Raw genomic sequence first — 15,636 nt, 5'->3', positions numbered from 1 at the left:
TCATTTACAATCGCCACTAAAACCCAAAAATCGATACGAAAAAGCCTTTGTACACTAGATTTAAAATTTTTGTTTGAAAAAGAGAACATAAAATATGTCATAACTTATTGGAAAAACATTTAATATTTGAGCTTGAGGTTGTAAGTTCGAATCTTAGATAGATTATAAGTAGGGATTTTTTTTTTAGAAAATGAGTTCAACAGTTGTAGCGAATATAACTGCTACAATAATCACCACGATTGAATGTAGTTTTCCGTACCGATTACTGAGAACAACCCAGCAAAAGCGAAAAACACTACTAAAGGCTATGGTAACAACGAATGTTGTATCGAAAAAGCATTCGTTGGGATTTTTTTGGTAGCAATTACAATCGATACCAAATTTTGAAATAATCGCTACGAAAAAGTTATTTTCTTGTAGTGATTGCCTAAAATTATATGTCGGTCAAAGTGTAACACTTATTAATACAAGGAGGGAGTATGAACTTATGAAGTATTATCATATTTTATACTTCCTCCGTTCCAATAATATTGCAACAAGGATGAAATTACACATCACAAACCATATTTTATATGCTAAATACCTATCATTGTATAAGAGTAAAAATTATAAAAAGTTGATATTGTGAAAGTATTTTATGAGACGAATCTATTTGAGATCCTACATGACTATATTGTGAAAGTATTTTTTATGAGAATAATCAATTTAAGATCCTACATGACTGTTTTTTTTAAAATTTTTTTATTTAAGTAATTAAATAATATTAATAACAACCAATTACAAGTTGCCGTGGCACAATTAATCTTAATTACTAACGGCTTACAAAAAATGATATTTTGTGTTAACGTACGTTAACTGAGTGATATTTGATGAATTAAAAAATTTTGTGTAGTATATGGTGACGCATTAACTCAGTGGCATTTAATGAAAAATCCGCATACTAATTAATACATTTATTCTGTCAGTAAAAAAAAAAAAAAAAAAAAAAAAAGCCTGAAACGGTAAACCTCTCTAAATTCCCCATTTTGTATCCGTCTTCTCCAAGGCAACACTTCCCCCAAACTCAGCCACTATCCCTACCTCCGCCGCCGCACTTTCTCTTTCCTCCTCCTCTTCACACCCTTCAACAATGGAGGACGTTTGCGAGGGAAAAGACTTCTCCTTCCCTAAAGAAGAAGAAAAAATCCTCAAGTTCTGGGATGAAATCAAAGCATTCGAAACCCAATTACAAAAAACATCAAATTGCCCAGAATTCACCTTCTACGATGGACCCCCTTTCGCTACTGGTCTCCCACATTACGGCCATCTTCTTGCTGGTACCATTAAAGACATCATAACCCGGTACAAATCTATGACGGGTCATCATGTGACCCGCCGATTTGGGTGGGATTGTCATGGTGTACCTGTTGAACATGAGATTGATTCAATGTTGGGTATTACGAGTCGGTCCGATGTGATTGATATGGGAATTGATAAGTATAATGAAGAATGTAGAGGAATTGTTTCTAGGTATGTTAAAGAATGGGAGGAGGTTGTGAGGAGAGCTGGGAGATGGATTGATTTTCAGAATGGGTATAAGACTATGGATTTGGATTTTATGGAGTCTATTTGGTGGGTCTTCTCTCAGTTGCATCAGAAGGGGCTTGTTTATCGAGGGTTTAAGGTATGGTTTTGTTTTGTTTTCGGGTTTTTGAGTGTCGCGGAGGGGTAGTGGTGTAGACGGGATTTGATTTTTTAGCATCGGGTTTTACTTCCGAGGTTTAATGGACTATGTTAGATAATATATGCTGTTTTTGATTGTTTTGTGATGTGGGGTTTAAGGTTTTGGTTTGAGTGTGGATGGTTGCGTATGCTCTTTTGATTCGATTATGTATATGCTGTCTTTTGCAGGTTATGCCGTATAGTACCGGTCTGAAGACACCTCTATCGAATTTTGAGGCCAATTCTAACTATAAGGTTGGAGGCATTGTTAATTGCTTTAATTTGTCATAGTTAGACAAAATTGGTGTATATGTTGAGCTGTTGCTGTTATTTAACAGCATAAGTGATGCAGGAAGTACCTGATCCTGAAATCCTGGTGACTTTTCCCATTGTGGATGATCCTCATAATGCGTCGCTTGTGGCATGGACTACAACTCCATGGACTCTTCCTAGTAATCTAGCATTGTGTGTCAATGCCAATTTTGTCTATGTTAAGGTGGGTATCTTGTTTTTCTGTTGATATGGACTAGCATTTCATTCTTACATGGACCCTTCCTTATAATCGCGCATTGTGTGTATATATTTTGTGCAGGTCAGGAGCAAAGCTACCGGTGCTACGTATGTGGTTGCAGAGTCTCGTATGTCACAGCTTCCTAGAGATAAAGTAAAAACTGAGAAATTACCGAATGGATCAGGTGGTGAGGCCAAGAATACTAAGTCTAAAACTAAGGGTTCCACTTCTGAGAAAACTGCTTTGGATGATAGTTCGTACGAACTGTTAGAGAAAGTTCCAGGTGCATCCTTGGTGGGTCTGAAGTAAGTGTTTTCTCTCTTGGCATTTTATATTATGTGCCCTCCATACTCACACTTATGTGCTTTTACTCAAGAATTGTTTCATTTTGGTGGTAGTTGATGATAACACTTCATATTTTTGTGATTTATCTTGAGATGGTTGGTAGCATTTAGTGGTTTTAGTTCAAATGAGCTTAAAATGTCTCATGAAGTTGAAAGGTGCTTTAAGTTACTGTTGTTGGACTTCATCAAGACACCATTGTCACTGTAATATGTGCTAAGAGTTGCTGATCGCTGTAGCCCTGCCTAGGCATACATATTTTCCTTTAGCTATTAGTACTTATCCCAGAAAAATTCGCTAGAATATTGTTTTTAAATCTTTGGTCAAAAGATGAATGATTTGTAGAGAAGGATGATAGACTTGATAATATGTTGTATGAGAAGAAAGGAGACCCTTTGAAACAAAGGGCGCTTCGGAAAATTTATGGTTGACCATCTGTGATATTTTAGCTACACCATGGTCTCTTGTGAATGATGCCAGCTAATGAGATTCAGTTGCTTCACTACCAAATACTTGGTAGCACCCAGGACAATTCTGTTAGGGGATGGGTATCTTACATATTTGGCCTCAGCCCGAAGAGTCAGGATGCTGATGCAGAATCTTGTTTTTTCTACACCTGTATATAAAAGAAAAAAAAATATTTGTATGAGAGGGGTAATTTGGTTGTGTGCAGATGCTTTCCATCACTCCATGTAAATGTTTAGCTTCTTTTATGGCGGCCCCCTCAAGGAAGGGAGGGAGGTTGAAGTCATGTACTTGTTGGGGGAGCTTTTGGATCTTTGTTTTCTTGAGATTAGTGACTTATAAGTTGGGGGGGGGGATGAATATACAATGGTTCTTTTGGAATTGAAAATTATTGTAATCATATACTCTGTAATTCTGTAGTCATTATCTGAGCCATTATATAATCTTATGGAAAGAGCTGATTTTCCTAAATCAAGGGTCAGGATTAACATATGATGATTGTTTCATAAAGGGATTCATTTTGGAATTTTTTCTCTGATTGTATCATTACATTTTTGTGATCTTGGATGGGACTAGGGATTGGTAGTTTAATAGTATTCTGCTTCTATAATATTTGTTGAATAAGAGAGCACCCCATCATTGTATGACTTGTTTCTCTCTATATCAAGAATTGGTTTTGAGACACGAGCCTTTTTTGTCTCTTTTCCTCTAATATCATATTTGCTTATTGCAGTCCTAGTCTCCTAGATTATGATATTATTGGATACTTTGCCCACCTCTGGAATTGAGTCAGGTTCATAGAACCTAAAATGATTATCTTGGCGTAGTTAGTTTGCCTTTATTGAAATACTTCCAGTATGCCAATTGTTGGGCTGAAGTGTCTTTTCCATGTTCTGATTAGGCGTTTTACCAGCAAATTTCGTTCTATGAGTTTCTCATGTCTGTTTTCTGTTTTATTCATTCTCTATTATATAGAAATAGTGGCAACAATACTAATAAAAAAATTAAACTCTGCTTATTTAAAGCTCAAGGACAACTCAAATGTTGTGATTTGTGAATCTGGCTTAATCTTATCTTTTGAGGGCATCTTGTCTTCTCTTTTTCTTTTCTTTTCACTTTCTCTTGTTTCTGGTTTTCAAAATTATAATGTAACGAACATGGTTGCAGGTACGTTCCTTTGTTCGACTATTTCAATGAGTTTTCTGAGGTGGCTTTCAAGGTTGTGGCAGACAACTATGTGACTGATGATAGTGGAACTGGAATTGTACATTGTGCTCCAGCATTTGGAGAAGATGATTATCGTGTTTGCCTTGAAAACAAAATAATTGAACTGGTTAGCTACAAGCCTTTTTTTTTTTTTTTAAATTGGAAATCACTACATTAGTTGTCTGGCACTGACTTTTTCACTTGGCATGTTCAGGGGCCAGACTTGATTGTAGCTGTTGATGAAGATGGGCGCTTCATCGAAAAGGTTTCTGAATTTAAAGGACTCTATGTCAAGGATGCTGATAAGGAAATTATTAATGCAGTAAAGGCAAGGATATTTGATCTTTCTCATTCCCTTTTCTCTCCCTGTAATAAAAGAAAAGTTTTTTAAAGGAAGAAAGTATTTTGTAGCTTGGATTGACCTTGGCTTACCAGCATTCTTGATCTTATGGGGAAAACTGAAGCAGCATATTAAAATAGTTAATTTGTATTGTCACTCCCATGTGGTGAAGTACCGCTACTCCTGGTGCTTGTTATTTTATTTCTGTAATTGGCTTGTCTGTACAGATGCAAGTTTGAAATTCTCATGCTATTTCTTTTTGTTATGCAGCAACGAGGCAGGCTTCTCAAACAAGGAAGTTTTACTCACTCGTATCCCTTCTGTTGGAGATCTGAAACTCCTCTTATTTATAGAGCTGTTCCCAGCTGGTATGTACATTGGGCTTTCTGTGCAACTGCTTTTGACTTTATGTAGAGAATTGATTGTCTAATTTTTATTTGTGAAAATTGATTACTATCCTGACATTTTGCTACAATTTTACATTCTGTATTGAGGATTATCTTGGGCAATCAAGATATTTTTAATGAAGTATTTAGCTATCATTATGTGTCATATAGCTGAATATGTTTATTTTTTTATGCAAGGGCATGTTAAGACATTTTTCTTACTAACTGATCTTTTGCTAATTATCTGTAGGTTTATTAGAGTGGAAAGTATCAAAGACCAATTGCTTGAGAACAATAAAAAGACTTATTGGGTTCCTGATTTTGTCAAGGTTCTATTTCATTTATATCATCATATGTTGTAATTTTGTCTTCATTTTTCTTTTTGCCGTGTTTTAACATTCAAGTTTTTATTTTCATAATTTTAGGAGAAACGTTTCCACAATTGGCTTGAAAATGCTAGAGATTGGGCCGTGAGTAGAAGCAGATTTTGGGGGACACCGCTTCCTATCTGGATGAGTGAGGATGGAAAAGAAATGAGAGTCATTTCTTCTGTTGAAGAACTTGAAAGAGAATCAGGGGAAAAGGTTTGTCATATTCTTTACTACTTAAGGCTAAGCTGATACTTTGCATTTTTATTGATAATTTTTATATCCAATGTATACTTAATAAGTTTTCTTAGCTATCATGCAGTTTCATGTTTTTATAGTCATAATCTGATATAAAAACTTGATGATTTGGGACTACTTTTTTGAAGAACTCAGGAAAAGAAGAACCCCTCCTTTTTATTTTATAGTGAATTTGTAATTTATAACATGAGGTTTTTGCTCTGACTAAAACAGTTAGGAAAAAATCGTGGGAATAATCCCACCTTTGGGGTGTTCTTTTTTAAATAATCCCACCTTTATACTCAATCTGCTTTAAATGGTCTCAACCGGTCATTTAACTTGTTATAGCAAGTTACATGACACGTGTCGGCAGTTGATTGGTCTAAAAATAAAAGAAAAAAATAAAAAAAATTATACTTAATTAATTAAAAAACCACTTGGTTCATTTAAAAAAAAAAAAAAAAAATACCCCCACCAGCCCAACCACCCTCCATGGTTGCTCACTCCCACCAGCCCTCCACGCTGTCTGCCCACCAGCGCCCAAAGCGCCGCGCCGACTGTCTTACCCCTTGAAACGTCCCTTTCCCCCTCCCCTTGAACCACCAACTACACTCGAAAAACTCTTCCCTGTCCGGCCATCCTGATCGCGACCTCCCTCCCCTTCTCCGCCACGTTTCTTGCTCCCTCCCTACCCGTCCCTTTTCCGGCCACCTCCCCTTACCCTAGCCCTGAATTTGGCCCCTCTCCCCTTCACACGCCGCGATTTCAGTCCTCCTCTCATTTCCATGCCTTGATTTCGGATTTTCGGTAATGGGTTTGGTGGTTAAAAGGCGATGGAAGGGGTTGGGGTTGGGGTGGTGACCGCTCTGGGCGTGGTGGGACTGGGACGATGGTGGGGCGGAGAGGTGGTCGGGGCTAGTGGTTGGGCAATTTTTTTAATTTTTTTTTGAAAACACAATAGATTTTAATTTTAATTATTTTTAGAAAAGTTAGTTTTAAATTAGTTAATTAAAATTAATTAGTAATAATCTTTTCTCAAAAAAATTAAAATTAAAAGTTATTTTTTGACTTATTATGTTGTGACACGTGTACTTTAAACCAAAAAAAATAAAATTACCTACTCAACCAATTCCATGTAAAATGGGACTATTAAAAAAGATTGGGGGGTAATGGTGGGATTATTTAAAAATATCCCAAAGGTGGGATTATTTAAAAAGAACGTCCCAAAGGTGGGATAATTCCCATGAATTTTTCCAAACTGTTATTAAAGTCCAAGTTATTTTGTGTTATTGGTTATGATGAGGCCGGTTTTTTTTTGTTTTTTTTTTTTTTTGTTTAATGTTAATGGTGGGTTCTGTGTTGATTCCTATGTTTTCCGTTTTGTGAATGTTTAGTGGACAAGGCAACTGATTATTGCTGGCTTAGCATTTTTGATTCATCTTCTGAATACTTGCTACTTGTATAAATGGCCCCTCTTCTCTTTTTCAAGAAAATTCATTTAGGATATATGGCATTTCAATCTTAATGATCTGTTACAGATTATTGTTGTGTTTAGCATTACTAGTCAAGAATATTAAAGGTTGCTTTTACGTGGCATACCATGCAAGCAAAATTGGTTAGGGGAAGTTATAGAGGGAAATGAGTTAGTAGTAGGCAAATTTCCTGTGAAAGCAATGACTGAAGGAGGGGAGGAAAATTTTGATTCTCATGTGATATGGAGGGAATGAAGGTTTGGTTAATTGAAAATTTGCCGTTTGCACCATGTGATATGTCTTATGTCTGGTAAATATTATGGTTGGAATATAAAGCTTGTGTTTTTCTCATTCCCTATGTCCTTACTTTTTGTTGGTTGAATTGAATACATTTCTATAGTGGTGCTTTACTAACTGGTATATCTTCTACAGGTTACTGATTTGCATCGGCACTTCATTGATCACATTACTATTCCATCCCAGGATGGAAAAGGCGTCCTCCAGCGTGTGGATGATGTAAGACATTTTAATCAGCAATTTTATTTACTCCCTCTGTCCCACAAAATAGTTAAGAAATAGGTGGAACAAGTGGATGATGTACATTAATAAAAGTGAAAAGTACAATTATAGACAAAAGTTATATTGAGAAAGTGGAAAAAGTACAAGGCATGTGCAAAATTCAAGGGTAATTTAGGAAGTACAATGAATAAAGTAAAAAAAAAGTGAGGGTATAATGGTCTTTATAGACTGCCCAAAAATATAAACTGGAACAACATTTTGGATCCCCAAAATAGGAAAACAGGAACTATATTATGGGACGAAGAGAGTATAATTGATGTTATACGTGGAGGTGGAATTAATTATGAAGGGGGTGTGATTGTTAGACCGTTGGCTACCATTTTCTTGAAGTTCTAAATTATAATCTCGGGCATCATGCCTAACTTTTGACGTATCAGTTCTAGGGGTTTGTGTAATGGACTTGCATATAGAGATCTTATGTAAAACTTAAATCTTTTGAAGTTCCAAAAAAGGAAATACAAACACAACTGTTTTAATTTTTTTTGATATAGAAGTTTTATTAGATAAGAGATTTTTTTTTTTTTTTTTTGACGGGTAGATAAGAGTAAATTTTATTATTGTGAATAGAGAGCAGCCAAGAAAGCTACATATGCTATTTAAAGTTGTCAGCTAAACTGTGCTGTTCACAATTCATGAGTAACATGTTTGCATTGGAAGGTAATGGCATCATTGCGCTTAGTTGCAGTAGTCTGACAAATTATAGTAGAACTAATTCGTCTGAATTTTTGTAAACATGTTAATATCCTTTGATTCAAAGGGAAATTGTGCAAATTTTCTTTGCAGAGCTTACATTATCTTTTATTCCTCCATTTATTGTATGGAAAAAGGTTATGTATGGGTAAAATGAGTAAAAAGTTGTAGTATGTTTTAACATTATTATTTTGCAGGTTTTTGATTGCTGGTTTGAGAGTGGTGCTATGCCTTATGCATACATTCACTATCCATTTGAAAACCGTGAGCTATTTGAAAAAAATTTCCCTGGACATTTTGTGGCTGAAGGTCTGGATCAAACTCGTGGATGGTTAGTATCTTCCTCTCTATAATCAACACTCCTTATGCTGTCCTAGTTGCTTTTAGGTCTATGTATTAAAGACAATATAGAAGCATTGGATTTAATGTTGATGAATTTCACCCTTGGTGATTTATAATAATCAGTAGAAAATCTAAGTTTTCATAGTGGTCTAGTGTTACCTTTTTTATTGTTGCTCTTTTTGTCCTTATATCATGGACAAGACAATGCAAAAGATGTGTATGTGGTGTATAGTTGCTAGTGTTTTTTATTTATTCACATCCATTTGTAGGTTTTACACATTGATGGTTCTCTCCACTGCATTATTTGGTAAGCCCGCTTTCCAAAATCTTATCTGCAATGGGCTTGTCCTTGCCGAAGACGGGAAGAAGATGAGTAAGAGACTCAAGAACTACCCTGCACCATCAGAAATTCTTAATGAGTATGGAGCTGTAAGTGTTCTATAATTTTCCTTTTTTTCCATTTGTTCAGTCTTTTGCTGCAGCTTTCCGTATGGAAATTTTAAGATTTGACAAGGTGATTTTAAGTCTTGACATGGTGTACATTTTATTCAGGATGCGTTGCGGTTGTATATTGTAAATTCGCCAGTTGTACGTGCAGAACCTTTACGGTTTAAAAAAGATGGTGTGTTTGGTATGGTAAGGGCTATTACTCTATATTCTTAGTTATTTGTTTTGAGAGTGTCATCCCTTAGAGTTCTTGTTTCTCTTGATTTATGCTAATATTTCATTATGCTTTATCATTGTCTGTTTGATTGATGTGCAGATCAGAGATGTCTTCCTCCCATGGTACAATGCATACAGATTTCTTGTTCAGAATGCAAAGAGACTTGAAATTGAAGGTTTTGGAACTTTTATTCCAACTGATCGAAGTGTGCTAAAGAATTCCTCCAATGTCCTTGACCAGTGGATCAATTCGGCGACCCAACACCTGGTTCATTTTGTCCGACAAGAAATGGAGGCTTATCGATTGTATACGGTTTGTAACTAATTACTAATCAAATGAAATTTCATTCTTATACATGTGAGTGCCTTATGAATGATTATACCTTTGATAAGGCACCAATCTTTCTACAGGTTAGGGTATATCCCTTTTTCTTTTTTTTCTTTTTTATAACACACAGCTTTTAAAGTTGTGTCTGGGCCCTTTAATTGCTATGCACTTTGATGGGAAAAACGATTTTTTTTTTAACATTATCTACCTTTGCATTGCCCATCTTATGTAGCATACCGATCTACATGTTTCGCTAAACATTTTTAATGGAAGTAGCTTCTTTTGCCATTCTAGAGACAAGTTCGCATACATCCTTTATTCTAAATATAATTGGAACTTGGTGTAAAAAGATAGAATTTTGCTACAAAAAATATATATTGCTCTCTTCTATTCATGTCTTTCTGGTTTCTTTTGGTGTTACTTTGTAAGGTCTGTATCTAGGTTTTCACTGACTTCTGTAAAGTATGGTTGTCTCATTTTTCTTCTGACCAGGTTGCTAGAGGATTCTATCTTTGTTAAGTTAATATTGTTTTGCAAACAATTCTTTTAAACCAGGGGTCTATGAGGTCCTGGTTTGTATGAGTTGTATCCCATGCAGTGTGCTGATAATTTGAATTTTTTTTCTTTAGACCAACTACTCATATGGATTGCTTGACATTGTTTTTGACTTCTTTATGTCCTTTGCAGGTGGTTCCTCAACTACTAAAATTTCTTGATGATCTGACAAATATTTATGTAAGGTTTAACCGTAAGCGGCTAAAAGGTCGCACAGGAGAGGAAGATTGCAAAATTGCACTGTCCACTCTTTACCATGTATGTTACTTTTCTTCACCCGAGTACTGATTATCGATCCTTCATTGTAGGCTAGCTTATATATATTGACCTACAATAAAATCTTATGTTCTTAGAAGAGTGATCTTGGTTCAAGCATGATAAGGTTTTACTTTCTTTCTCTTATGTCCATCTATTTGTATCAGTTAACAGGCTACACTACCTCTAGTCCTCAATTCACAAGTCTCACATTTTCGATATTTTACTTTGACTGCAAATATTTAGTAAATTATGTAGATAAAAAATAGAAACTATACCATTAGATCATTTTAAATAGGTTATATATACTTTGTATTTTTTTCTTTTGTTTTTTATTAACACGTGCTAATAGTAATCAAGAGATAATAACAACTTAGTGAATCACGGGTTCCTTATATATTGAAACAGAGGGAATTGTAGAGTATTCTTTTAAGAGTTGATATAGGATTAAATCATTTTGTATAGTAACGGATCTCAATATCGGCATTTTATTTACCATAGCCTTAGTGCCTTGCATGAACTAGTGTAGCCTTGTATCATAAATTCCCTTGTCTAGGCCATTGCATGGTAGTTAGCTATAACGTAATCTTCATAAAAGATTTGAGGATCATATATGTTGATTATTTGCTTTCCAGGCATCTCATACGTTCACATTGATAATGTTGGATTATTACATGGATCCATATTCCATGTTTGATGCAACTGTGCACTCATGCATTAGAAACTGTCAAACCTCTTTTTTACTAGTGACATATGTATTTTTTTTTTCTGATGGATTTGGTTGGCAAGGGTTTCTACTGTGAAGAGGTTATACAATGTATTGTGTAATGTGTTTCCGTGGGTCAGTATCAGTAAACTATCCTGGTTTCTTTTAAAATTATTTAAAGGTATTAGGCCCTATAGCTCAGGCCTCCGTTTGCCCAATAGGTGGTTGGCTATGAGTAAATTAAACTCTTAACCTCTTGGTCTGAAGGTAAGAGTCTATTGGTGGTTTAAATGAGTCTTTTTGAAGATCTTCCGTCTCAAAGTTAATATGCTGAGTGGTCTGGAAGTCAATGACCTTTCTTTACGCATGGGAAGATCTGCCATTATAGCTCATTGCAGCAATCTGTTAGATAATGCTCTTGAATCATTTTTCACTTATTATCTGACTTTTTGGTCATAGGTACTGCTAACTTCATGTATAGCTATGGCTCCACTGACACCATTCTTTACCGAAGTTCTTTACCAAAATTTGAGAAAGGTTCGTGATGGGGCTGAAGAGAGCATTCATTATTGCAGTATCCCTGAAGACGAAGGAAAGGTAGTCTCTTTGGCATGAACTTGAAGAAAAAAAAAAAAAAAAACTGGGGTTTTTTTCCAGTTAATTTTAATTTTGTAAAAGGTATCTTGACTCAATCTCTCCGTAATTTAATATTTCAATTCTAGGGAGAAGAGCGCATTGTACAAAGTGTTTCAAGGATGACGAAAATCATTGATCTTGCACGTAATATCCGTGAGCGCCACAACAAGCCCTTAAAGACACCCCTCAGGTAGTATTTGTAACTTTTATGCTGTTTTATTTTATTACATGTTTCTACTTGCTCATGAGACTTGTTTGTTATTGGAGAGTACAGGGAGATGGTGGTGGTGCATCCTGACAAAGATTTTCTTGATGATATTGCCGGGAAACTAAAAGAGGTACATGTATTTCAAAGGTGTATTGTGTCCATTGCTTAGATTTAATTCAGTTGTGTCATGTGTACGGGAGCGGGACCTTAACAGGAAAGATTTCCATCAGTCGATGAATTTAACCTCTTTCGTTCAAACTGCCCTGCCCCTTGAAATCCTAAAAGCAATAGAGAAGGATTCAAAATTTTCTGTGATTTTTGTAAAAACATTTTCTGTGCTCTTTGGAGAACTGTGTTCTGTTGTCTTTATATCTTTCTCAATTGTTAACCTTCTATCACAAGAAAATTTTCTCATCTAACTGTTTGTTTTGTTTACTGGTCTGTGAATTGTAGTATGTTCTGGAAGAGCTTAACATAAGATCTCTGGTTCCCTGTGATGATCCGTTGAGATATGCTTCTCTTCGTGCTGAGCCTGATTTTAGGTATGTATGCTAGACAACTCTCTCTCTCTCTCTCCGTTGAGGGGGAGGAGTTGAAGTGCTTTTTTATTTGCTAAACTTTATCTGGTTTTACTTATGACGTGCATCTGTTCTCTTAGTGTGCTTGGGAAGAGGCTTGGCAAATCAATGGGAGTGGTTGCAAAGGAAGTCAAGGCAATGTCCCAGAAAGATATATTAGCATTTGAGGAAGCTGGAGAAGTAACCATTGCAGGCCACTGTTTGAAGCTGGGTGACATTAAGGTTCATTTCTGTGCTAAAGTTTAATGTGACGTTAAGTTTAAGAGTTTGCTATAATTTTTTTTTTCTTCTTTTTTTTTAAAAATGAAAATGTTGGATAATCAATTGTTATTTTTTTTGCTTATTTTCTGTGATAAAACATGAAATGGTTAGCTTGACCTAGGAATGTTGGAAGCTTCCTGTTTTCATTTGACATGAAGATCAAAATTAGGAGTATATAATTTGCCTGAACTCTTATATGACTGTGTCAAGCAAATTAATATCAAGTCAGAGGATACACAGTCCAAACAATAACACAGAAGTGTTGTCTAATCTGGCAGAAATTAACTAAAATTCTGAACTCAGTGAGGATAAAGTTTTTTATTACGTAGATCTTTTTTCTAATTCAAAACCCAAAAGAAAATTTGAACAGTCTTATCAAGTATGTACTCACATCTGCTCATTTGTACCCCTAGAATTTACTTTGCTTTACAGAAGTCATTAAATTATTAAAATGTACTACTGTTACGTGAACTTTCAGGTATTGAGGGATTTCAAACGTCCTGATAATACAACAGAAAAGGAAGTTGATGCTGCTGGAGATGGTAATAATAATTGTAAAATTAATTCTAAGGTAGACTTGTTTGTTTGTTGTTAACCCATCTGATAGCTTCAACATCCTGTGTAGGTGATGTCTTGGTCATTCTTGACTTACATCCTGACGAATCATTGTTTGAGGCTGGAGTAGCTCGTGAGGTTTGTTAGTGATAATTCTTAATTTTTGTGTTTTTAGTGAATGAAACATTGACTTGTATCTTCTCTATCTGCTTCGTTATTATACCATTCTTCTGCTAATACAAAAGGAATTGAAAGTGGTCTTGTTGTGCCGAGGTTTCATTTACAGAATATGCCATGTATTAATAAAATTTACAAGATCCTGTTAAATGTTTTGTCAGCGTTCACATTATAAGTACGCTATTTCCTTGAAGATTAGTTCTATTTAGAGTTGAGGTTCAATTGACAGGAGTCTATAAAAAGTGAAACTAAAGCTGCAATAAAATTATATCATCCTCATCAATTATTACATTCCCAAAATCTTAGGTTGTAAATCGCATCCAAAAGTTGCGGAAAAAGGCAAGTCTTGAACCTACCGATGTTGTGGAAGTGTACTTAAGTCCATCAGACAAGGATGCACCAACCTTGAAGCAGTTTCTGGCTTCACAGGTAATGAGATCCATATGCCAATCTATGGATTGTCTTTGATGTTTTTCATTCAGTCGTGGGTTTGAAATTTTTTATTAGTTTTCGACTATTTTCAATTACTGATTTCCTATTATTTGATACTGTGAAAATCCTCTAATGAGTATATTCTTTGTTGTGCAGGAACAATACATAAGGGAGGCTATTGGCTCCCCGTTACTGCTTGCAGAATTCATGCCATCTTATACAGTACGTATTTCTGTTTATTGTTTTTTGCTTAGTGATCAGCTTTTCTTGTATGCATATTGTAGTATCTTACCTTTTCTTCTAATTGATTGTTGTGTTACTCTGAGTTCAACTTTATATACTTCATTCGTTTTTTTCAAATGCAACACTTTCACCTGTGCAGAGTTTTATGCGCTTGAGTTGAATTTGTTAAACCTTGTCAAGAGATGAATTTTTTTGATTGATTAAGTCCTATATGCCTGTAGCCTGCAATCTATGTAAGATGTATGTTGCAGTTTTTATCTGATTTATTTGAGCATTTGTTACTTGGTCTGTACAATTACAGGTTATTCTCACTGAAGAAACTTTTCACGGTGTATACGACATGTCGTTCACTATTAGATTGTCAAGGCCAACATTAGTGTTCAATGATGAAGCTCTACTCAGCTTATATGAAGGTTTGAGCTCTTAGATCCCATGAAAACTGTAGCTTAGCTATTTGTTTAGGTTTGAAGCTCACAACACATTTTGCAATTACAGGAAACACAACCTTCGCACATGGTTTACAGGTTTACCTTAGATCAAGAGATTCTAACAAGCTGAAGTCTGAATTTAATGCCGGAAATGGCAAGGTATTTTTATTTACAATGTCCCTGTATTTTGCTGTAACTTATATCTTTCTCTTATTTTTGAGGAAATTGGCTTGCTTTGCTCTGATTTTTTCCGATCTTAATATTATTTTCAGATTAGGGTCGATTGCATCAAAGATCAACCACCAGTGGACGTATTGCTGGGTCAGCATGTATTCTTGAGTGTTGGAGATCATTATTTGAGCAGAAAGTCCGGGTGAAAAGCAAATTTAAGCCATTAATTACTCTTTTTTTCACCTTTTATAATTTTCATTTGCGCACATTATAATTATTAACATAATGATTGAGTGGTTACCAAATTATTGTCAATTTTGTAAGATTTCTCAATTAAATGAAAGAAAACAATATTTACCCACAGAAATTCTAGTCTTCCTTGTTGCTACTATAGTTTTGATACAGAAATGCTGATAATAATGTAATATAGACGTCTTGTTTGATACGGTTGTACGGATTTTCAACCCCAAACAGTGTCATACCATACCACGGAGTACTGGGAATCAGGAAAGAAAAAAACATCATCCCACAATTCCACAAATATTGCATCATTGAAAATTGGAGAGTATTATGCTTCCCAACGTATACTTTGAACATTAATGTGTTTGATTTTCAAATCTATGAAAACAATAGATTTGATATTTATATTAAATTATCAAGATGAATTTGACCAGATTTCATTTTAGTTGATATGTCTTTTTAGTCACGTTTGTCAATGCACAAATTCAATTATTAATATTAATTACCGATGACTAAAATTTATAAAAAGTTGATATTTTGAAAATATACATCGTGACGAAT

The 15,636-nt window shown here is 35.1% G+C and overlaps 1 protein-coding gene across 1 annotated transcript; it reads left to right on the top strand.

Moving 5' to 3' along the window:
- Positions 1 to 971: 971 nt before the first annotated feature.
- Positions 972 to 15,202, top strand: LOC110717841 (isoleucine--tRNA ligase, cytoplasmic-like). Its single transcript, XM_021896624.1, has 27 exons — positions 972 to 1,663; positions 1,891 to 1,956; positions 2,054 to 2,197; positions 2,294 to 2,517; positions 4,187 to 4,352; positions 4,440 to 4,553; positions 4,836 to 4,933; positions 5,202 to 5,280; positions 5,377 to 5,535; positions 7,461 to 7,544; positions 8,495 to 8,628; positions 8,909 to 9,068; positions 9,192 to 9,275; positions 9,403 to 9,615; positions 10,318 to 10,443; positions 11,606 to 11,743; positions 11,869 to 11,972; positions 12,057 to 12,120; positions 12,444 to 12,532; positions 12,649 to 12,790; positions 13,308 to 13,371; positions 13,455 to 13,522; positions 13,868 to 13,990; positions 14,150 to 14,215; positions 14,538 to 14,649; positions 14,732 to 14,823; positions 14,937 to 15,202. Exons 1-27 carry the CDS (start codon positions 1,130 to 1,132, stop codon positions 15,039 to 15,041), a joined length of 3,552 nt encoding a protein of 1,183 aa, XP_021752316.1. The 5' UTR covers positions 972 to 1,129; the 3' UTR covers positions 15,042 to 15,202.
- Positions 15,203 to 15,636: the final 434 nt, after the last annotated feature.

This window comes from Chenopodium quinoa, unplaced genomic scaffold, assembly GCF_001683475.1.
Source record: "Chenopodium quinoa cultivar QQ74 unplaced genomic scaffold, ASM168347v1, whole genome shotgun sequence".
NCBI classification, from domain to species: domain Eukaryota; kingdom Viridiplantae; phylum Streptophyta; class Magnoliopsida; order Caryophyllales; family Amaranthaceae; genus Chenopodium; species Chenopodium quinoa.
This window is presented reverse-complemented; position numbering and strand designations above follow the sequence as displayed.

Bases quoted from the DNA above. Each gene is read 5' to 3' on its own strand.
- LOC110717841 (XM_021896624.1), top strand. From the start codon at position 1,130: ATGGAGGACGTTTGCGAGGGAAAAGACTTCTCCTTCCCTAAAGAAGAA. The intron at 11,973-12,056 runs GTAGTATTTGTA...TGGAGAGTACAG, and splicing joins CCCTTAAAGACACCCCTCAG to GGAGATGGTGGTGGTGCATC. The intron at 13,523-13,867 runs GTTTGTTAGTGA...CCAAAATCTTAG, and splicing joins AGGCTGGAGTAGCTCGTGAG to GTTGTAAATCGCATCCAAAA.